Source organism: Eptesicus fuscus, chromosome 15 (assembly GCF_027574615.1).
Source record: "Eptesicus fuscus isolate TK198812 chromosome 15, DD_ASM_mEF_20220401, whole genome shotgun sequence".
Taxonomy (NCBI): Eukaryota; Metazoa; Chordata; class Mammalia; order Chiroptera; family Vespertilionidae; genus Eptesicus; species Eptesicus fuscus.
The window spans coordinates 62,301,692-62,326,449 of record NC_072487.1 but is presented as its reverse complement, the minus strand read 5'-3'; the positions used below and the strand labels follow the sequence as shown (position 1 = coordinate 62,326,449).

General features: G+C 45.2%; 1 protein-coding gene across 4 annotated transcripts in view; it reads right to left on the bottom strand.

Moving 5' to 3' along the window:
• SNX30 (sorting nexin family member 30) overlaps positions 1-24,758 on the bottom strand; it is a 111,109-nt gene that overhangs the window by 40,175 nt on the left and 46,176 nt on the right. For 3 of the 4 annotated variants that reach the window (XM_008141788.3, XM_054726755.1, XM_054726754.1), the window contains exons 4-7: positions 21,978-22,136; positions 18,438-18,633; positions 16,640-16,839; positions 4,512-4,598 (exon numbers count right to left, since the gene is read on the bottom strand). In XM_008141788.3, coding sequence (XP_008140010.1) covers positions 4,512-4,598; positions 16,640-16,839; positions 18,438-18,633; positions 21,978-22,136 — 642 coding nt within the window. Of the gene's footprint in view, positions 1-1,151; positions 1,758-4,511; positions 4,599-16,639; positions 16,840-18,437; positions 18,634-21,977; positions 22,137-24,758 lie in introns of those variants that run through there. The other variant, XM_054726756.1, reaches the window with a different exon arrangement.

Sequence of the window (24,758 nt, the reverse complement as noted above, 5' to 3'; positions counted from 1 at the left end):
GTTTCCTCAACCTAAACACAAAGCAAAACTTGACATTCTCTGACACTAACATTTCCCCTCACTGCAGAGGCCTTCCAGAAGCTGGGGCCACAGGGCTCCCTCCTTCATCCTCCGGACATCCACTCCAGTGTGAAATTCACAGTGAAGGTCATGGAGGCCCACGAGGCCATTTCCTTCTTCTGGGTGATGGGGAAGTGGCCAGATTTTGCTACTAGTTGTGGCTTCACAAAAATCAACTTCCTCAGTCTTCAGAGCAACTTTTCAAGACTTCACTTCAAAACAACAAGGCCCTAGCCCCTCTCAGGTCTTCTCAGACCTGGACCCTCCCCTGGGAAAACTCCCCATCGTTCCTCTCCTTCCCTCATCCCTGTGATGGGCCTGTGAACAATTTTACTCCCTCTATAATGTATTTACAGCAGAACTCATCGAGACCTGGGGTAAAGTCAGCCCTGACCCATTCCTGATATCTTGACTTTCATCTCACCAACAGGAGCTCTGAAGAGTGAAGCTCAAAACCACATAAAGCAGCCCAGCTTGTGTAGCTCAGTGGTTGAGCACCAACCCAGTAACCAACAGGCTGCCGGTTCGATTCCTGGTCAGGGCACATGCCCAGTTGCAGGCTCGATCCCCATGGGGGGGCATGCAGAAGGCAGCCAGTTGATGATGTTTCTGTCTCATCTATGTTTCTATGTCCCTCCCTCTCTCTCTAAGAAAATTAATAAAAACACATTTAAAAAAACAACACATAACACATGTCCTGGCCAGTTTGGCTCAGTGGATAGAGTATCAGCCTATGGACTGATTCGATTCTGGTCAAGGGCACATGCCTGGGTTGCAGGCTCGATCCCCAATAGAGGGCGTGCAGGAGATAGCCGGTCAATGATTCTCTCTCATCATTGATGCTTCAATCTCCCTCTCCCTCTCCCTTCCTCTCTGAAATCAATAAAAATATATTTAAAAACAAACAAACATATAAAACAAAGCACAGCAAAAGCTTTAGACATCCACTTCCCAGATATCTTTCTACTGCTGAAGGGTGGTCGGGAGGATAGGTGGTCGGGAGGAGTGGGAAAGCAGAAACCTTAGGACACAAAGAAATAATGCCTAAAAATATGCTTAGACAAAAGAATATTTTTTAATCATGACAACAAACTCAGCAAACACGTTCAGCATTCCTACTAGCGACAAATGGAACTCGAATGGGCAGCAGAGGCTCTGCCAATGGAGCACTTGGGACCCCATCCAACACTGTGCCCATCTCTGCACCCGCACAGCACTCACAGGTCTGAACCCCACCAAGGCTGATGAGCAACCCAGTCCAAGCTGGGGCAGAGCTGGGATTTGCAGCCAGGGCCGTCTGATTCAAAATCCTGTGCTCTTTCTCCCAAACCATAGTCAACTTGGACTGACTGCCCTCCTCTGTCCACCAACGGAGCTGCTGCCCCAGATCCAAACTGGTGGTACAATTTGTGCTGCCCCCCTGTTACAACCTCCATCGGGCTAAATATCACAATTCTAACTAGGTAGCAAAGTTAACTTTGGCAGGGCTCAGCATGCCACCAGAAAGAGGGGTGATGAAGACCGCCTGACGCAGCTGCTAAGAGGACGTAGCTGTGTCTGGACCCTGCTGGTTCATCTCACGCGCTGGAAAGAAACCTGCTCCTCTGTAAACTCCTGCGGCCGACAGCATGAGTCGGATGGGTCAGTGATGCTCCAGGAAAGTGAGAACAGCAGCAGCAGGAAGATTTCAACGCCCACTGGGAGGAGAAGAGAAGTCACCCAGGCCAGCAAGAAGTGGGGAGAGCATGAGACAGGAGCCCCACAGCTTGGCTAGCTAGAACTGAGGAACCGGAAACAGCTGTTCCCACTGCTCCATCTGCCCCGAGATGGGTGTGAACTTCTGCAGCCAGCAAGCCAGGGCATAATCAAGATTTAAATGGGCCTATTATTCACACCCTTTGGCTCCTGCCTTTAGAAAGAAACTGTCCCACACAGGACCGGACATATACTAAATGACAAAACCAGCCTCTAAGAAAGCTTGTATTCAGGGCTGAGCAGGCACGGATGCTGACAGAACTATTTAAGTGACATCTTTTAAATATAGGGTCCTCAGCTTGCAAACCAGGCCAGTGGCGGGACTTGCCATCTCCCTTTTCCTCCCTGGCCAGGAAAAGTAACATCTATATTTATATTTGGGAGCTAAATTGTAAGAATGAACATTTAAAATATATAAACACAGTATTCTGTGTCATTCCTTTTTTGTTTTTTGTTTTTTCATCCTCAGCAGAGGATGTTTTTACTGATTTTGAGAGAGAGAGAGAAAGTGACAGAAAGAAAGAGAGAAACATTGACATGAGAGAAACATCGATTGGTTGCCTCCCTTACATCCCCGGGCCAGGGGTCAAACCTGCAACCTAGGTACCTGCCCTGACTGGGAACTGTACTTATAACCTTTTGTTCCAACTACCTGAGCCACCGGGCCAGGGCTCTGTGTCATTCCTTTAAATGAGACTGAGACATGGGCTCAGCAGACAGCACCATGTTCCAGAATGTCACAGGGCCAACCAGACTGGCCAATGGGACAGGCAGCTGGGAGGTAGAGGACAGCCATGAGCACAGCTGTATTCCCATCTCCTCCCTTGTGACACACAATATGGAAGAGGGTACCTCGCTCTCTGTCCAAGTTCCAGCTGCAAACACTGGGCCAATGATAAGAGTCCCGTCTTTATGGTTGTGCTCTCCGTATGCAGCCTTCACTCTCTTGTGTAGACACTATGGGTGACACAGGGCGCAATGCCACAAGTGTATTGCCTGCCTGCTGTGTTGAGCACACTGGATAAAGATCTTTGGCACAAACAAAAATAGGCAATTTATTGAGATGCTTTGTGCCTTGTTTCCTTGTTCCCTGAAATGGGGAAAGAACAGTGCCTTCCCTCTGGTGACTGCTGGGGTGATCATGTGAAGCAATCCTATATAATAAAAGCCTAATATGCTAAGTGCCTAGTTGTCCGGTCGTCTGTTCAACCAATCAAAGTATAATATGCTAATGATATGCTAAGGCTGCTCAACTGCTCACTATGATGTGCACTGACCACCAGGGGGCAGACAGTCAACCGGTTGACCAGTTGCTATGACATGCACTAACCATCGGGGGAAGACGCTCTGACTGGTAGGTTAGCTTGCTGCTGGGGTTGGCTGATGGGGACTGAGTGAGATGGGCCGGACATGCCCTGGAGCTCTCCGGTGGCCCCTCCCTGGCTGGCCAATCTCCTATGTCCCTCCCTGGCCCCGATTGTGCACTGGTGGGGTCCCTCAGCCTGGCCTGAGCCCTCTTGCAATCTGGGACCCCTCAGGGGATGTCAGAGAGCCAGTTTCAGCCCGATTCCGCAGGCCAGGCCGAGGGACCCCACTGGTGCATGAATTCGTGCACCGGGACTCTAGTAAACATATAGAGTCAGGTGTGCCATTTCTGAGGTTTGGGTTTCAAATTCCCAAAGCCAGTTCTTTCTAGGCAATGAGAACCAAGGCAGAGGAGGAAACCCAAACAAATGGTTCTGTTGTCAAACTATTTCCCTGAAACGGGGCCCCTGCTATTAATCTAATAACATCCCCTACTCCACCCCTTTTTCAAAAACAAATACACCTTCCAATTACAAACAAAAAGGAGCAGAGTGACATCACGATAGCTGGCAAGGTTCTAAAGTCCGTGTGTGACCCCTCTGCCGGCTGTGTGACCTTGGGCCTCGGTTTGCTCATCTCCCAGTGGGAATAAAGATGGTGCCTGAACCACGTGACTGTTGCATGGCATAAATGAGACAATACAGATATAAAGCGCTAAGCACACTGTAAGCACTTGCTTGTTGGCTGTTATTGCTCTTGTTTTGAATCCTGGCTGGTGGGGGGGGGAGGAGAGAGACAACAAATGGGGGTGATACAACAGTTGTGAGCCTCCATCTAGACCCAGCGCCCTGGAGCTGGACGGCATCGGAAACTAGATCAGTGCTTCGCAAACTGTGTGCTGAAGGAGCACTTTCTGTTGGCTTTTCCCCCCAATCCAACCACGCGGTAGTGCTACTGTGCATAACCAGTGTGCGGCTTGCTCCACGTGCAACTCTCCACGCTAGTGTGACACACTCGTCCCGAGCGTTCAACACAAACCACAGCACCTCCTCTCAGCTTCTATACCTTCCCGCCATGGATTGGCAACAGTTTGTGGACCAGTCCACAAATCGCACTTTTGAAAACCCTGATCTAGACTGCTCTTCCCCCTTCTCCTCAATCCCATTCACAGAGAGAGGAACTGGCCGTGGTTAGCAGAAAACTCAATCCCAAGGACACATGAGGAACACCCAGAAATAAGGCTGAAAGGGAGCAAGAGGGAATGGCAGCAACACAGCCCAGCTGGCACCGAGCACCTCCATGGTCCCCATGTAGGGACAGGATTCCCTGGGCTCCAGCAGGGATTTCAGGGTGCAGCCTGAGTAGCCCGCCCTCCCTGGGGGCTCCCTGACCTTGGGGCGGTCCTCCTTTCTCAGAGCCACGGCTTCCAGTTTGGCTTCGTACTCCGCTTGCACTTGGTCCCTCTTCTTCAACACGCTCTGTGGGAGGCAGAGAGGGAAGCATGTCACACAGAGTTCACAACAGGGCCTTCATGCCCCAGGGACTGTGTCTTCACCCCGTCCCTCCCAAACCATGGCCCCCAGGCCCAGCCACGTGCTCCTAGGACAGCTTGGCCGTGCGTGACATGTGGCACGGACTCCGGAGGAGGCAGAGTTTTTGTTGTTGTTGTAAACTTGTTTACTAGTATTAATTCAAGCAAACATTTTCCAACTGGGGAAGAGAGAGGGCAAAGCTGGTACAAGCGGCCTTCTAAGACATGAGCTTAGGTGAGAGAGAGATGAAAGACTTATCCCCAAACCAATTCCAGGAGGAAACAATAACAATGTATAGAAACATTTTTTTACTATATTTGAATAAAATACAGTCTTATCCATCATTTTCAAACTGATTTTCCACTTTAAGGAGAGAAGGAGAACCATTCTGAGAGACAGCTTTCTAGTGAGATCGCTCAGCCCGACTCTGAAAGTGACAGGATTCCGGGGAAGGGCAGGTGGGGTGACCGGTGCCCATCCATCGCCATGGTGCGGAGAGGACTCTCGGCTGAGACAATGGCGCTGTGCAGAAATGTGGAGCTCGGCAGGTGACAATGTACGATGTTTTCTGAACTGTTCATGGAAAAGTCTAAGCCAAGAGAGTTGATCCCTGGCAGGCTGATTTGCTCACTGATCCATCAGCCACTTACTTACATGTCCTCCAGGGTAGGCCAGGTATACTAAGAGCCAAGTGGTCCAGCCCCTACCTGAGGGGCTCCAGAGGGGGGAGAGGTGCCGACACAGTGCGAGGCTGCAGGTGCTCGGTGAGCTGTGTGCAAGTCCAGGATGCCTGAGAGCGAGCCTGCCAGAATGAGTGGTAAATGGGCCCAAAGCGAGGCAGCGGGACGGAGCTAAAGTGACAAACCAGGTGCTCAGGATGCAAAATTTAAGGAGACGCTCACCCATGAGCGCGAGTGTCTCCCTAGATCACGGGGGCCTGGCTCTTCGACTGAGACACCAACAGGTAGACCAGAAAAGCATGCAGTTGACATTCTAGGGAAGCATCTGTTTCATCCAAGGGTTTCTCTTTTCTCCTTTTCATAGAATTACAAATGGCAAACTAACAGTGGTAAGAATGTCCTTTCCCACTGATTCCAAAGTCACGTTGCTATAAAAGCCCCCAGTCTTTCACTTCTCCCCAGTGTGGGGACGTCCCAGCAGAGTGCGAGGTCGGGCGGGAAGGAGCCGTTTCTTGGCTAAGCTGGGGGGTGGAGGAGCAGCTTGTGTCCCTGACAACGTGCTGAAAGGTGGTGAGTGGCTCCATGGCTGAAGCACTCTGGGGACGGCCTTGGAATGGAAATTCAACACCCGGAACCTTAAGTCTTCCCCCAAAGTAAGAGTTCATTGGAGATGTGTTTTACCGTGAGAAGAGAACACGAGGTCAAACCTGCAATGGCTAATTTTCCATTGTTTGCCACTCATCTTTCTCCCATGTGCTCGGGAGTTCCCTCCCCACAGTCGTCAACCTTTGGACAGAAAGATTTCCAGCACTGCCTTCTAGAATGTTCCACTGCGAAGGGCATGTTCTATAATGTAACACAGTAGTCACCTCATGGAACTGTTCATGGAAAAGTCTAAAATATGGCTCATAAAAGTCTAAAATATGAGCTCTTAAAATATGGCTCATATGACTGAGGAACTGGGTTTAATTTTTATTTAACTGAATCCGATTTGAATTTAAACGTAGTCACCTATAGCGAGTGGCTGCATAAGTCTAGAGAAAAAAAAAAAAAACCCAAAAAAATCAGGGGTCCTTTCTGGACTTCATAGAGCCCAGAAAACAATCTAAATGCACTAGTCTGGTACCAGCAGCAGTCAAAGTCAAAGTCCCCATCCCAGAGAAATAAGCAGGATGCTGTCCTTGGAGATGCCCATGTGGTCCCCTGAGGGGCAATGAGAGAGCAGGGAGGGGCGCTGGAATGCTGATCACTGCCACGTCCTGCCTTCACAGGGTGCCCCACACCTTATGGGAAAAAGCACACATATCCAGTCGAGGGATGGGCACGTGAATGAGTCGTCCCTGTAACACATCCTCTGTCAGTGTGGCAAGAAGGGGAGGGATGGTGAGAGATGCATTAGCTGAACAGCCCCGGCGCATCTCCTCGCCCTGCCCCACAGCAGGCGAGGGCCCCAAGATTCAGCCATACTCCCTCCCCAGTTAGCTCGGGCCTTCCCTGCCCTCTGTCTGCTCAGTCACTGTCACCCTCGCTTTTCCCAAGGCCAGAGCGCTGCCTTCTGCAGGCTGACACCCCCCCCCCCACACACACACACATCACTGGGCAGCAGGAAAAACTCACAACAATGAAAGCCGCAACCACCCTGCGGGGCTGAAAGGGTACTGTCCCATCTTATATGGAGAAGGGGAAGGTACAGTGGAGGGGCCGGCTGAGGCAGCCGCTGGTTAATACCGCAGTGCTGACTCACCCGGGGTTTCCCAGTCTGACTGCAGGCCAACCACAAGAACGGTGGGGAAACACGTTTTGAAGCAAGAGAATCTGTGTACGACCACCATCCCTGTTCAGACTGGTGGTGATGGTCTGAAAGGACTGGTCTCCCACCCCAAACACAGGCTCTGCTGACAAAACTGGTCAACCAGCCTGGGGCAGATGAGGCCTCACCCTGCCATGGGGTGAAAGGGACCACAGACTAAGTCAGCATTGGCGGAGAGGTGCCCCCATCACTGAGGGACAGCAAAAGGTACTCATGCTCTGAGCTTCCCACAGACCTTTAGAGGGATCTCTGCATCCAGTGACACCAGAAACCAGAGAGGTGGCGTGCGTGGAGAAACTTTCCTCGGCACTTCCTCTCCACAGCCATCCGCACCCCGTTTCCGTGCTGCCTCAGTGTTTCCTCACTCGCCTCCCAGGTGCTGGGGATGCAGCAGAGAACAGAACCCACAAAACCCTTGCCTTCATGGAGCTTATCCTCTAGAGGGTAGGTAGACAGTACACAAGTAAAATATATTCATACAGAGCCCCTGAGGCAGTGCCAGGTGTCGGGAGGAAAAGTGAAAGAGGAAAGGGGGGTGTAAAGTGCCCAGGGTTTGGAAGACGGCAGGATTGTTCACTGGGTGGCCAGGGAGGGCCTCAGGGACAAGGAGACATTTAATTCACAACATGGAACCAATCTCTCTTGAACCCTGTATTTTTTTTAACCTTGTATTTTTTTTAATGTGGAGCAGTTCATCATGATTTCAAAGTATTCCTGGTAATATGGAATTTCACTACCTTATTTTCAAATATATATAGAGAAAATGACTCAGTTTCTTTAGCAAATAAATTGCAAGGGAAAATAAATAGATGGGAGGGATTTTGAAGACATTTGGAAAATGTATGGATTTTATTTGGATCCCAACTTGGAAAAAATAGATAAAAACAGCATCTGAGACAACTGAGGAAACTGAACACTAACTGGATATTTGAGGATAATAAGAATATAAATTTCTTTTTATTATTAATGATGACATGATTCTCTTTCTTTTTCAAAAGAATGCTCATATTTTAGAGATATGTACTAAATGTTTTTGCAGGAAATAACATGATATCTGGGATTTGCTTTAAAACAACCCAGGGGTGGGAGCTGGGAGGGGGTGGGAGCAGAGCTAGAACAAGATGGACCATGAGTGGACAGCTGCTGGAGCTGGCTGATGGGTACAATGGGGAATTGTTATATTTTCACTCTACTTTGAATTTTTCTATAATAGAAGTTAAACAATGGAAACATAATACTTGTCATCCAAAGTGTTTATCAGAAACTAATAACAGTCATTAAACTGCAATGACAAAAGTGTCTGGGAGTTGGATTACAGATGCCGTCTGTGGTTTGGCTTTCAACATCTCCACTGGATTCTTTCCAAGAAAGTGCCACAGTGGTTAGTATCAACAGGAAAGCTCAACACTCCCCTCTCCACCCCCAGTGCTCATGCTCATACCTTCCTCTGGGGCAGCTGTGGGCTCACAAACTTGTAGGGGGAGAAATAGGCAGTCCAAAACTAGCCCCAATGCAAAAGGTGAGCAGCTATTACACACACACACACACACACACACAACCTTCCCAAGTCCAGAAGGTTTTTAAGCTCCAAAATATTCAGATGCAGGGTGAGAAAGTATATGAAGCAGCAGGGACAGCTTGGCCATGAGTAGAGAATTAAGAACAGAATGGTTCATTCTCTGGTCAGGGGCTGACAGCCCAAAAGTCCCCAGGGGAATTCATGTAAAATAAGTCTTTAGTATGAAAGAAAGAAGCTCAAGTGCTAATAAAAATCAAATACCAAACACAGCCCTGTAGCCTGTTTCTGGGTGGCTCTCTAGGAGAGCATTTTCTTACAGGCAAGAAAATGAGTCTGACTTGGTACTGGTAACGTCATTTATGATTAACCCTTTGCACTCGCTTGCTTTTTTCTCGATTCCTTTATTCTAATGCTAACCGTGTCGAGTCACACTCGACATTCGAGTGCAAAAGGTTAAACTAGAGGTCCAGTGCATGAAATTCGTGCACAGGTAGGGACCCTAGTGGCTGCCAGCTGCTGGCTGCCGGCCAGAGCCTCCCTTCCTGTGGTTGGCCGGCCGACCCCACCCTCTGGTCAAACTCCCAGTTGAGGGGACAATTTGCCTATTAGGCTTTTATTATATAGGATGATTAAATTTAAGTTGCCCCTTTCAACATGCTCCTTTTACACATTTATTCTATTGAAAACAAGATTACCTGTGAGTTCAATGTTCTAGGGCAATGTTGGAACCATTCATTTTCTCCTAATTTTAAAAGATAGTTGTTACAAAAAATTTGGAAATTAAAGAAAAATGTAGAAGGGGGTGCGGGGAAGGCACCCCTAAATCTCATCTTTCAGGCACAAGCAGTAGCACATTATGTCTTTACTTCTCATCTCTTATCTTGAATGACTTATTTGATGCTCTCCAATGTCCATTTTCTCTTTTTGGCACTTGTGTTAGTTATTCAGATGTTGAATTTTATAGTCTAGTCCTCTCATTTTCATACATTTTCTCTCCAATCCTCGATCTGTTTTTTTTTTTTGTTTGTGTGTTTCACTTTATATGTGACTTTCTTAATTTTTTCTTCTAACCCTTCTATTGATTTTTTTTTCATTTCTATTATGATCTTAATCTCCATGTGCTCTTTGTTCTCTGGTTTTTAAAAATTCTTGATTTATGGCTAAATATCTCTTTTCTTTTTGAAGATATTAATGATTTTTTTTTCCTGGAAATTTTCTTCTCCCTCAATGATACTTCACTCAATATGCTTTTCCTTCTTTGTTTTTACTTCATATTCATATTAGAATCTTCTCTTAAATAGTTGGTGGCCTTTGTCTGTCCAACAAGCTGAGATGGAAACACTGAAAACCTGATTGAAAGCTCTCTGCACATCGAGGGCTTGCTGACAATTCTCTGTAGGGACTCTGCTGGGTCATTCTGTTGAGGATATGCCCTCCCCTCCAATATCAGTATCTCCCAGTCTCTTCTCCTGGCCTGTCCAGATGTTCAAGAAAAGTCTCTAATCCTTGCAGGGAAGATAAAAGGCTAAGAGCCAAAGTCTCGGCATTCAGTAATCTTTTACTTAATATCCTGATTTTAGGATTTTTGTTCCTACCCTCAATTGTGCCTGGTGTCCACAGACTCTCTATTTTACCCCCTCCAGAGAATTTACCTCCAGTTCTGCCATATGGGAAGGGACAGTGGCTTGGGTGTGAGGAATGAGAAAAGAGTCAGAAGCTCTAACTGCTTCTGGGGCTCCTAACATTCTTCTAGTCAGCTCCACCTTTCTGTTAGTCCTAGAGGTTCTTGGTGCTCCCAATTCTTGGCCTTTTTGAAAATTTCCACAGTGTAAACGTGGTGGCTTCTTAGTTTTACCCCTCAGGGAGCTCCTAAGGCAGCTGGTTTGGGCTGCCTAAGTCCCTCCTCACCTCTACATTTGCTTTCTAGTCCCCAATTATACTGATGTTGCCTCCCCTTCTATCACTCTTTGTCCTTACAGGTGTATGTCTTTTTTTTTTTTTTTTAATCATTCTGGCCCTAGCTGGTTTGGCTCAGTGGATAGAATGTCAGCCTGAGGACTGAAGGGTCCCAGGTTCAATTTCAGTCAAGGGTACATGCCTGGGTTGCAGGCTTAATCCCCAGTAGAGGACGTGCAGGAGGTAGCCAATCAATGATTCTCTCTCGTCGTTGATGTTTCTATCTCTCTTTCCCTCTCCCTTCCTCTCTGAAATCAATAAAGATATATATATTTTAAAAATCATTCTGGTGTCACTTTGGTGCAATTTCATGAATAACTTTAAAAATGTATTCAATCTGCTATCACTAGGAATCTCACAGTTTTAATTTTACACTTTTTAATTTTTTAAAAATTTGAGATCGTGTACATTTCTATATCCCACTTTTTCATATTTTCAAGAAATTAGGACCTCATTCTATAATCACTTTTGTTTAGCAAGGAGAGTTTTTCTCTCCCGACTCAATCTTCCAGGAAATCGCTTTAGTTTTTGAAAAGCACCAGAGCTAGTCAACCTAAAGCAGCGATTTTCAACCTTTTTCACCTCATGGCACACATAAACTAATTACTAAAATACTGTGGCACATCAAAAATATATTTTTTGCCAATCTGACAAAAGACTAGGTATAATTTTGATTCAATCACACCGGACAACTGTTATTGTGTTGTCTGTTATCATTTTTTAATTTGACAGTCTAAGGGAAAAAGAGGTCAGTGCCCTTGATTAAACAGTCAGATATTGCATGCTTTACAAATTTTTGCAGCACACGGGGTGAAAATCACTGACCTAAAGCACCAACTAATTACTTGACTCGTTAGCTCCACCTTGAGGCCCATGAGGGGAAAGGCGGCTGGCTGAAGAAATCATCTTACTATTAAACAATTGGCATTTGAGTATCTCTAACTCAAAGATGAATTCTGTCTTTAAACCCAAATTTATGCATCCACATGAGACCTCTAATGACGTCCATATGATTAATTCCAATGGTTGCTGTCTATCATGGTCCTTCTCCTAAAAACATTTGGCCTTACAGAGGTAATCCTCCACTTTTTTTCCTCCTACTACACTGACCGTTCCTTCTCAGGCTCGTTTGCTACTCTTCCTCCTCCTAATTATTGTCATGCCTCAGGGCACAGGTTAGACTGTTAACCTCAATCTCATCACTAGATGATCTTCCCAGCTCTCACAGATTTAAATGCCATCGATATACAAATGACTCCCACATTTCTATTCCCACTCTGACATCACTAAGTTAATGACTAATAGGCATTTTTAACTCAACCTGGCCAAAACAACTTGATTCCCAACTGCCCAATCCATTTCTCCCAGACTTGTCCTGCTCAATAAACAGTACCACTGTCCACCCAGGTGCTCAAGTCAAAACCCAGGAGTCATTCTCAATTCCAGCCTTTCTTTCTTTCTTTTTTTAAAATTGATTTTAGAAAGAGAAGAGAAAAGAAAAAACAAGAGGGAGGGAAGGGGAAGAGGGAGAGAGAGAGAAATAAACACATCGATTTATTGTTCCACATATTTATGCATTCATTGGCTGCTTCTTGTATGCAGCCTGCCCAGAAATCGAACCCACAACCTTGTTGTATCAGGATAATGTTCTAACCAACTGAGCTATTCAGCCAGGGCAATTCCTGACTTTCTTACTTCACATTAATACAGCAGCAGGTCTACTTGGCTCTCATCCAAAATAGATCCCAAATCCACTCACTTCCCCATCACCATTTAGTGTAAGCTCTGACACCTCGGTTATCTGCCACTTGGCTACCTGTGACCATCTTCTAAATGGTCCCTACCTCCACTCCCACTTTCTACAACCCATTCTCCATACTGCAGCACTAGTTGTCTTCTTAAAGGAAGAACTATATACTGTCATCCCCTGCATAAAACCAGATAGCTTCCCTTTTATTCCTAACTAGAGGCCCGGTGCACAAGATTTGTGCACTCGGGGAAGGGGCAGTTTCCCTCAGCCCAGCCTTCACCCTATCACAGTCTGGGAGCCCTTGGGGGGATGTCCAACTGACAGCTTAGGCCTGCTCCCCGCAAACCATCAGTTGGACATCCTTAGGGATGCCATGGAGGTGGGAGAGGCTCCGCCGCCACCACTGTGCTCGCCAGCTGTAAGGTCAGCTTACCGGCGCTCCAGTTGTGGGATCACACTGACCACCAGGGGGTAGCTCCTGCATTGAGCATCTGCCCCCTGGTGGTCAGTGCATGTCATAGCAACCAGTCATTTCACCATTCGGTCAATTTGCATATTAGCCTTTTATTAGATTTATTAGATAGGATAATAAAATCCTGACTCTTACCAACCATGGCCTTTAAAGATACAAATACTACTGTATGTCCTGGCCCCTACCTCACCCCTCCCACTTCCTCCCTTGCTCATTGGGCTCTACTCACACTGGTCTCTCTGACCTGCAAGGACATGAAGCTCATTTCTGCTTTAGAACTTTTGCACTGCCTGTTCCTTCTGCCTGAAATGCTCAATCCTACATGTCATTCGAGTCTCCCACTGAAGCCTCTTCCCCTGTGTGCCTTTCCCTGCCACCCACTCTTCTCTCATCTCACCCTAGTCATTCACCAACACCTCTGAGATAAGCATGCTCTTGGACTTGTACATACACCTATCTCTTAAAAATAACAAGTTACATGGCATGCTATAGTTATACAGGGTGGGGCGAAATTAGGTCTACAGTTGTTCCTATGGAAAATAAAACAATAATTAATTAATAATAAAACAAGAATAATTGTGTTTCATGCACTCACAACTGTAAGCCTACTTTTGCCCCACCCTGTATATCTGTAAATATTTCAACATCACCACACTGTCAAGTTCAATTAAATATTTGCTGACCACCTTCTATGAACTCGACAGTGTGGGAAACAAGATGGCCTTGCCCTAACCTTCTTAAGTAAAGCTTCTCCAGCTCTTGGCCTGGTCATAATGATACCAGTATTTAAAAAGCATTGACAGAAATTTGGTAAAAACTCTTAAGATATTCTCTCCTAGCCCATCACTAACCTAATTACATTCTACACACTCACCATGTATAGACTGTGAAATTCCCTCTCAGGGCTCACCTGCAGATGTCTACAGGGTAGTCCTGGGCACAAGGGTAACTTTGTTTTCCCTCCTTCAGGGGCACTGTTCACTCCCGCTTCACAGCATCCTTAGAATACTCGTCTTCAACCATCTCTCTAGTACGGGATGTCCCCATTGTTCCCTGAACATTGTGCACCTGTTCCACAGGGCCTGACACAACCCTCCTTTTTCTGTGCTTCCCCTCTGCCTCCAAAGGGAACAGAATGTCCCCAAACATAACTGCGCTCAAAGAGAGACAACTGAGACTCAGCCTTGAAAAGCAGAGCTGATCTGGTTTCCTGCTTAGTTGATGTAAAGACACAGACTCCAGGCCACTGGTTGTTAGAATGGTGGCCATGGGACAGAGGAAAGATTTACCTGTGGGGCCCTGTTTCTTCATCTATGAAATAAGCTAGAGGAGATGATTCCCAAAGGCCTTTTCGACCTCAGAGAAGAACCCTAATCTCAGCCCCATTAGGAGAGGGCTTCAGTGAACGCCAGCATTTTCTCCATGCGGGGCTCCACTGACACTCGGCTACTTCCCATTCCTACGGCTCAGGCCCGGCTCCAAATCACGAGGCCAAAGATTCACTTTGGTTCACTCTAGACTATTGCAGACTGACAAATGTCACCACATCAACACCTATCTCCCTACCAAAACCAAACCCTGATGTCCCCAGGTCTGGAGATCACTCCGTGGTTGATAAGAACAGGTTTCACGCCCGGCTGCCATGGCTCAGAGGTTGAGCAATGACCTATGGATCAGGAGGTCACTGTTTGATTCCTGGTCAGGGCACATGCCCAGGTGTGGGGCATGCAGGAGGCAGCTGATCAATGATTCTCTCTCATCACTGATGTTTCTATCTCTGTCTTCCTCGCCCTTCCTCCTTGAAATATATATATAGTATATACTAGAAGCCCAGTGCACAAAATTTATGCATGGGTAAGGCCCATAGGCCTTGCTGGCGATCAGGGCCAATCAGGTTCCCCACCTTCTCCTTCCCTCGCTCCCTCAGTGCCCTGCCACTGCCGCTGGTCGCCCGCCATGTTCCACACCACCTCCTGGTGGTCAGCGCATGTCATAGCAAGTGATTGATCTCCTGGTCTCCCAGTCAAACTCCCGAGGGGACACTTTGCATATTAGCCTTTTTATATATATATAGATACAGAACAGGTTTCACACCAGTCCTTCACAAGCCCTCTACTCCAAGTTTAATTTTCATGCTGAATAACAAAGTCTGTCCCATGTATACCTTAAAAATCAGAATGTTATTTTGGAAGTAAAATTATATGACACTCTTAGAAAAATAAAATATAGATATGAATTCTTAAAAAGCAATAAAGTCAAAAGGCCAGGGAGCCACTTAAGACACCTAACTCTCCTGAGGTCTTTAGTCTTGGCCACACGTACCCTGACAACCCTACATGCAATCTTGGCTTTGCCTAGACCACTCTGCAGATACTTTCCTGTTGGAAAGATGGGGAGCAGGAGGCCTTGTTTCTTTCTAAATGGACTTAGCTCAGCTCACCTTGGGGCAGACAGGATTTCAGAGGCTGCCAGTCAACACTTCCTCCACATCCCTTCCCCAGACAACTCTGTATACCAGCGATTTTCATCCTTTTTCATCTCATGTCACACAGACAGACACTAATTACTAAAATTCTGCAGCACACCAAAAAATATATTTTTTGCTAATCTGACAAAAAAATAGGTCTAATTTTGATTCATTCATACTAGATGGCTATTGTGTTGCCTTGTAATCAATTTTTTTTATTGAACAACCTAAGGGAAAAGAGGTCATTGCCCCTGACTAAATAGTCAGGTATTGCATGTATTAAAAATTCTTGCGGCACACCAGTATGCCTGCCATGGCACAGCAGTTGAAAATCGCTGCTTGATTAACCCAATTAATGTTTCTCCAGTGAACAAGGAACTTAATACCTATGTGTCACACAATGGGTGAAGAAAGAGAGCAAACAAGTGTTTTTTAATGTATAACTTCAATTATTCAAACAAGCTTATTATGTCTCACTGTGTAAAAATATTTTAATAAAGACGTCAGATAAATCCTTGCTAAATGAGAATTTAAAATCCTGCTTCAAGTACAAACATATATTAAGTACAAACATACTTGCTCTCCAAACAGCCTAAGTACAGGATGGGGCACTTTCTAGTATGGGCATTAAAGCATTTGATCCTATATTTCATCTTTATGACTTTTTTCTAAAATATCACAAGTATATGCTTTGGGTTGGTTCTCTGTTCATTCCTTTTGCTGGGCAATTAAGATGTCCTTTTAATCTGAAAACTCATGTCCTTCAGCTTTGGGAGATTTTCTTGCATTATTTCTTTCATAATTTCCTTTCCTCAATTTTTGCTGTTCTCTCAGTCAGAAACCCTTATCAGTCAGATATGCTAAAACTCTGAGAGTAATCCTTCTTACCATTCTTTCACATTTTCAGTATTTTTGCATTTTTGTTCTACTTTTCAACAACTTCGTTTTACTTTCCAAGATTTCTTCATCCTTATCTTCCAACTTTTCTCTTCAATTTTATTTCACCAACCATATTTTAACTTCCAAGAGCTCTAATTATCTAATTTTTCCTTTTCCACAGCATCCTGTTCTTGTTTAGAAGACTTTATACCCCTTGAACTCTCAGTGAACACTAATAAGAATTTCTTCCAAACTAGTTTTTTCACTTAATTCACATACTTGGTTCACCAGGTGTTCTATTTATATGTCCATGATGTCCATCCACATGTCTGATCCTGCCCACCCAGGATAAAGGAAAACTGTACCACATGCAAATAGGCAACAATCAATTGCTTTTTTGATAATAATTACAACGAAGAAAGTACCTAAGTGCACAGGAAGTGAGCCAGCTTACCTTCATGGAATCAGAGTATAAAATATACTCCCTGAGCACAGGCAGAAAGTCTTCTGTCATGTCATCTGTCAGCTCTTCCAAGGCTGTGGAGCAGTTGCCGATGCACGCTGACACGCCCTCCAGGGGTTCGGCCAGCTCCCCCTCCAGCGCGCTCCACGTGGAGTACACAGGCCCATATTCTCTGAGCTCTACAAGGTACTCTAAAGTGGAAAGAGGAACCAATAAGCTGGGCTGGGCAGCAATCACTGGTATTACGGACTCAGTAACCAAGACGTGTTCACTCACCTGAGCATGCTCCTCTTTAAACACAACACCGCTTATAACAATTTTTTAATCTCTAAAAGCTGATGCTACAATCAGCTCCACCCCATAATGAGAATGCCATGCCTCTGGGTAATGGGGACCATACTGCCTTCTTGGCAGGGGAAGTGGGGGGGTGGGGAGTGGTAGAAACTACATCCATCAAATACCGAAAAAAATAACCCTCTCCTACCCACACAGTGAAGCAGTATTTTAACAGTGGTGGCAGAGTTTCCTATAGGTTTAGAGGGATGTGTGTGGTTGTGTGGTTTTTTTTAAAATGAGTCACAATGGACAAATGGAATTTTAGGAAACATTTGATACAGGAGATGTGGTCTTACATAGGCAGACTCAGTCTTTTAGTCAGGGGTCACCCCACCCCCTGGTCCTTAGATGTGGACGGTACCTACAGCTAATTCCCAAACCTGCAGGCCCCACATGATACCATCAGTGGGTAAAGGAGAACTAAATCACAGGAACCAAGAAAAATGTTATTTCCCCTCACAAAGAAAACCTGGCACATCATTGTCACCAGGATGCTTGCCATGACAACAAAATGTTGCTGCCATTTTTTTTATTTTTTTTTAGCAACCAATGGGTGGCGACTATTGGAAAATCCTTTTCAATGTGCTTCATATCACTGCCAGCATGTTCATTAATACTGTTCAGGTATGTTTGGCTCACATGTGTGTAAGACAAAAGGCCCCAAAAATCTGGGATACAGAAAAGCAAGTGGCCACGAGAAGGGTGGGGAGGAAGTGGAAGAACAGCCAGGAAGAATAAAGGAAGGCCTCACAACTCCCCAGGCCTGGGAGAGCGGGTTTGAAATGCAGCAGGGCTCGTTCGGATCATAACTTCAGCAAGCACAGGTCACCATACTGTCCTTTTTTTTTCTTTTTCTTTTTTTAATTTCAGAGAGGAAAGGAGAGGGAGGGAGAGACAGAAACATCAACAATGAGAGAGAATCATTGATTGGCTGCCTCCTGCACTCCTGATACTGGGAATCAAGCCTGCAACCCAGGCATGTGCCCTGACTGGGAATTGAACCGTGACCTCCTGGTTCACAGATCGATGCTCAACTACAGAGCCATGCCAGCCGGGCCTTTTGTCCTTTTGAACCACCTTTCTGCCAGAAAAGATACCTGAGTTTGTTTTTAAGCTATCATTCTTATTAATGAAGGGAAGTTGAGTCAGTATCCTCACTTCTAAAGCTAAAGTTAACAGGGGGAAGTGGGAGAGCCTAGATGCTCAGAGGTGGTTGTTTGCCCCAGGGAAAGCAAACACTAGGCTGAAACGCAGGGCAAAGGAAGGAGCACAAGGTTATTATCTGTTCACAACTACCTCTTCCCCTCCTTGTATTTACTTATTAGTTTTATAAGCAGAACGTGGCCTCGTTCCATCACTCCAGCACTTCCGCATTTGATTCTATTTAGCACACGACTGACATTTCTGCAAATGTGGCCCCTGGGCACGATCAAACTCGCGACAAAGAGCTCACCTATTTCTTCTTTGATGATCCGCTGGGCTATCCGATCTATGGTTCCCAGTTTGAGTGCAAACGTGTCTAAGTATTCGCCGATGGCTGCAAACTCCAGAGGCCGACTCCTCAGCTTGTAGCCTCCGGTGACATGCTTGACCGACTCGCCCACTCTGGTCAGCAGCGCCATCCCTTGCTTCTTGTAGGCATTCAGGTCCTAAGGATGACAGATGGACAAACAAACTCGAAGGGCTCAATCACTCACACGGCCAGGACTCAGTAACCAGCTCCTTCAGGCAGTTGCTCTTGGAAACGGGAGGACTCGGAAAATAAGGAGCTGAGTTAGAGGACCTAACCACATGCACAAAGGTGTCCTCTCCTTGCCATCACTCCCACCAAGCTCATGGCCTGCCTTTCTCATCAGGTTCACTTACCTGAGCATGCTCTCCTTTCAACAACACTGTGTTTCCAACATCATTTTAAAAGAAATTTGACCAAAAACAAAAAGTCCCTTCCTCCCTTGCAAAATATCCTAAGGTGTCTTTCGAACCAAAATTCAAGGACTGAAATTCATTCCATTCATTTTACTTATATCTCAGCCAAAGCCAAATAAGTAGAGAGTAAAGGGTGGGAAGCCAGACATGGGGACAGAAAAGCCAGGGCTGGAAAACTCAGGGCAAGGGCAGCTGCTGTAACGAAACATTTCACGTTGGGCTTCTTGGTCAAGGCATACATGGGAAATACAGTGAGCAACGTAACCATTGTATCTCAGTTTAAAAACCACAGTAGTCTGCCGGGTGAAACAAGCTTCTTCCTATCGCTAAACTCTATGAGGAGCTGACAGTGTCTTAGGTTGTTCTATGCCCCTAACTTGAACGGTGCCTGTTCAAGAAGACAGAAGATGCAGGTGTCAGCCCTAACCGGTTTGGCTCAGTGGATAGAGCGTCGGCCTGTGGACTCAAGGGTCCTAGGTTCGATCCTGGTCAAGGGCATGTACCTTGGTTGCGGGCACATCCTCAGTAGGGGGTGTGCAGGAGGCAGCTTTTCTCTCTCATTGATATTTCTAACTCTCTCTCCCTCTCCCTTCCTCTCTGTAAAAAATCAATAAAATATATATATACATATTTTAAAAAGATGCAGGTGCCTGTTCCTTCTGTCCACCCTCAGTACAAACAGAATGTTAATTCCTAGTCCTAGAAAGGCATGTCCACGAGGAGATAAGGGACCACTGCTTTCTGTGACCCAGTCTGATGTAGGGACAGGGCAGAGAACAGGGAATCACAGGGAACACAGCTGTCCCATTTGACGCACAATCGTCGGCTTGGATCTCCATGGCTGAAGTATAGACTCCTCCTGATTTCACTTCCTTCTCCTTCTTCATGCAGCCAGGGCCTTCACTTTTGCTCTTGATTCCACTCTTCCTTATCCACCCCTCCCCAACTACCCTTCCCCACTCCTGTCTGTATTTTCAACTTCTATTCCTTCAGCATGTAAACTATACCCAAGGCTTGCCCATCTTACAAACAGCAGAAACCACCTCCAGCCCCCACCCTCTACTTCTTTCCTTGTTTTCAAAGTCTGGCTGCCTGAGAGAATGTTCTAGAGAACCCATTTCCTGTTCTAACTTCAGACATTCTAGACCCCCCAAAAAATATCCTCATAAGCACCAGGCTTTCACAAGACCGTAAGTGAAGCCCTGGGATTCTCAGAATTGCTTCCACAGACAATACTTTTTGGGGTAAGGCTAGATCCAAAAGGGCTCCTTGAACTGCATGCGCTCTGGTTCGAGCAGAGCTTTGAAAGGGCAACCCCAGTTATCCGTGTTCATTAACATGCTGAACAGTTATTTATAGTACGTCTCTGACTGCTGCACCCATTCTGCCAACGATAAAAACATGGATTTGAACATAGTTGATACTGACTGTCCCCTACCACTCCCAGCATTCCTGGCTGCTGCTTCAAGATGCTTCTAGTTTGTGATAAGATCATGTCATCACAAGGAGGATGCTTCTGCATTCACTGTGGCAGAACATGAAGTGGGTAATTTAAGAACAGGACTAAGTTTTTCCTGATGTGTTAACAGAAAAGGTGGGGTGCTGGGGAGACGAAGGGATGGGAATATGGGGAGTTGTTCTTTAATGGGTACAGTGTTTCAGTTCTGCAAGATGAAGTTCTGGAGATCAGCTGTCCAACAATGTGAATATATGTAACATTAATGAACTGCACATTTTCAAGTGGTTAAGAGAGTCAATTTTATGTTATATGTATTTTTCCATAATTAAAAATAAAACATTGGGGTCATTTAGTGCATGTAGTTCGAAAAGTAACACTGAATTAGGGCTAGACTTTGTTCTGCTTAAACAAACCAACTCCTCTTACTCACTCACATGAATTTGGATTTTGATTAAGACATTTAAGAACTATTTTTTTTAGCCCTAACTGGTTTGGCTCAGTGGATAGAGCATCGGCCTGCAGACTGAAAGATCCCAGGTTCGATTCCAGTCAAACGCATGTACCTTGGTTGCATGCACATCCCCAGTGGGAGGTGTGCAGGAGGCAGCTAATGGATGTTTCTCTCTCATCGATGTTTCAACTCTCTATCCCTCTCCTTTCCTCTCTGTAAAAATTCAATAAAATATATTTTTTTAAAAAGAACTATTTTTTTAATCATTGCATACCACCTAGCCCACAGATAAATTACACACACACACACACACACACACACTCACACTCACACACACTCACACACACACACCTTCCTATTTATTCTTCACACAGATTCCCAATCACCAGGGCCCAAGTTACCCCCCACCCCACCCCTTTACATCTCTGTGTAATTAAAATGACTAAACTTGAGGGCCCGCCTGGCCAGTGGACCTATAATTTGGGTGAATCAGTGAGTTGCACCTTGGAGAACAGGATGGACTTTACTTTGTATATAAGCTGAAAGAACTATATCTGGGGATCAGTTCACCAAAAAAATACTTATTTAAAAATAACACAAGTTTGACCCGTTGGGGAAAAGGCAGCCTGGAAAGAGAGAAGATGAATGGGAATGTCATCGATGAGGCTAAAAGCCAACTGCGGTTTAAAAAGAACAACAACAACCTCAAACACTAAATGACGTTCCCATGTGATTTCCATTGTCTGGAATGACACCATCTCTAAAGACTTTAATGTCCACTAATGTTACCTGTAAATATTTCTCAATTAAAGTTGAGAAATATTTACAGGTAACATTAGTTTAAATGTTAATTGTTAACTAATGTTACTTGTAAATATTTGTGTTTAAAGAAATAGGAAGTGTTTAAAGAAACATTTCTCCCTGCTTTTGGCAAGTGAAAATATTCTAACTTCCTCTGCTGATGCAAGGGGCTGTTTCTCCTAAATTCTCTCACAGTAACCATGCTAATGCAAAGGGCACCAAAAACACAGGCTATTCAATGACACCCATGATAGGGGGCCATTCATGAAGGTGGCTTGTGAGAGATGGAAACAGCTTTTCAGAAAGGGCTGGAGAATGCTGTTTGGGGGAAGGAATATGAAAATATCTGTCCTTACCTTAGCAGTAAGAAAAACATTAAAGTGTTCATTGAAAGAAAGTACAGGATGATCCGTAATTCTTTTTAGGAATTTATCCAAAGCTTTTCTTCTGGTCTCCACAAACTCTTCCGAAAAACGATCCACGACACCCTTCACCACAAACTTCTCAGGAAGCGGCTATGAAGACAGGAAGAAAAATATTCAGAGCAACTGATAAAATTGTGCAAAGAAAAACCACCAGGCTAGCAAATCATTCCTATGACCCATCTGCCCGAGAACAGTATTTCTTAACTGCTCAGATTTTTAAGAAGTCATCAATATAAACATTTTTTAAAATATATAGACAGAATAAATCAAAACTACCCCTGTCCAGTTTTTAAATGCAAGAAATAAAACACTAGAGCATAGTTCCCGGATTACAGAAAACAGCCAGTCAGCATTTATCCAGTAAATCCAATAGTTAGCTACCTTCACATTGCTTGATGCACAGATGATATAATGAGAAAGTCAGAACAAGATAAAATAGTCTAAGGCAGTGGTCGGCAAACTCACTAGTCAACAGAGCCAAATATCAACAGTACAACGATTGAAATTTCTTTTGAGAGCCAAATTTTTTAAACTTAAACTTCTTCTAACACCACTTCTTCAAAATAGACTCGCCCAGGCTGTGGTATTTTGTGGAAGAGCCACACTCAAGGGGCCAAAGAGCCACATGTGGCTCGCAGTTTGCCAACCACGGGTCTAAGGAAAGAAGGCAGATAACATCAACCACACAGAAATATATCCTATCTAATAAAAGAGTAATACGCAGATTGACCATCACTCCAACACACAAGATGGCTGCCCCCATGTGGTCAAAGATCCTGCCCCCATGTGGGCACAAGATGGCCAGCAGGGGAGGGCAGTTGGGAGGGACCAGGCCTGCAAGGGAGGGCAGTTGGGGGCAAACACGCTGGCAGGGGAGCAGTTAGGCATCAATCAGGCTGGCAGGGGAGTGGTTAGGGGGTGATCAGGCTGGCAGGCAGAAGCGGTTAGGGGCAATCAGGAAGGCAGGCAGGCGAGTAGTTGGGAGCCAGCAGTCCTGGATTGTGAGAGGGATGTCCGACTGCCCGTTTAGACCCGATCCCAGGATGTCCGACTGCCCGTTTAGGCCCGATCCCTAAACGGGCAGTCGGACATCCCTCGAGGGGTCCCAGATTGGAGAGGGTGCAGGCTGGCCTGAGGGACACCCCCCCACCCCACCCCCGTGCACAAATTTCGTGCACCAGGCCTCTAGTTTAAATATAATAAGATTCTACTCCCAGCTCAAGAGGTAAAAGAATTTGGTGGATAGAGAAAGAAGTACATGTTATTTAAAAAATACCTTTCCTTCTCCCCCTTTTTGTTTAGGTTTATACTAAAAGGTTCTTTAAAACGTAACTTCCTTTACTTCCCTTACACAAAACAATTTCTCTATCATATTTTCTTTGAGCCAATATTGTGGGTAATTTCAAACTACCTGGCCACTGTAGGATCTCTGAGCTTTAACCTATTTGGTAGTAGTTTGGTCAAATTAAAAGGCCTTCCTCATTACTGCCACCACAGGGAAAGAGAGTATTTGCTAATGCACAATTTGAAATGTACTAGTTATGAAATATTAAAAGAGCATTTACATTAAAAAATGGGCAAGTGATCTGGTCAATATTTCTCCAAACAAGATAAACAAATGGCCCAATGAGCCCATGAAATGATGCTCAACATCATTAGTCATTAGAGACATACAAACCAAAACCACAATGCGATACGCTTTCCTACCCACTAGGATGGCCATAATCTTAAGAAGAAAGAAGAAGAAAAAACAAAACAAAACACCAAGTGTTTTCAAGGATGTGAAAAAATTGGAACCAGTATTTAAATCCACAACTTGTTCAAACTCCATAATATGGCCATAACGAGATGTTTTCTTAAGTTATTAATCCTCGAGAACAAAACACACACACACAAAAAACAACAACAGAAATAAGATACAGCAACTAGGACTTAGCCAACCCGAAGAAGGGGAATACTAAGACACTCAAGTGGAGCAGGAAAGACAAGAAGCAACCCAGATTGATAACACGAAACCTTAGAAAGACTTAGGAACTGGCAACACCAGCACCCCTGGAAATGAATACTTGGAAAAGCTTTGCAGAGCCAGTATGTTTTAGTTCTCGAGAGTAAAGACTCTGGCGCCGTGCCTCCTGGGACCATCTTTCACCTCTGCCAAAGTGCTTGACTTTGGTGAAGTTCTATAATCTCTTGGTACCTCAGTTTTTTTCTTCTGTAAAAAATAGATAACAATAGTACCAACCTCATGAGGATTAAATTAGCTATGAGGTTGACTGTGCTTCAAACAGTTCCTGCCACTGAGCAGACACTTGACAGAAGTTTGTGTGTTTGGGGCTGTAGGAGTGGCTGCAACTTCAGGGGACTACTGTTCAGGTAAACCTTGAGACGGTAAGAGTGTTTGGAGAAGAGGCAGAGAATTGAGGGATTTCTTTTTAACAGAGAAGGAGTTCTAGAGGACACAGTGGGAAGCGTTAGTAATAAAGGAAGAGCTCTTAGGGGAGGAGAGTCAGGAATAAAATGACGGAGCCGCAAGGGGATAACATGTCCAAGTCAGATGTCCACACTTGGGTAGAACGTTAGAAATGCATGACTAGCTCAGACGCGGAGGCCACCCAGCCCAATGTTCCGGCAGCAGAGAAGCTGCCTTAACAGGGTATGGTTGTCCTTTAGGATAATTCCTTTACTCTGCTCTATGTTTCTCTCATTCCCTTA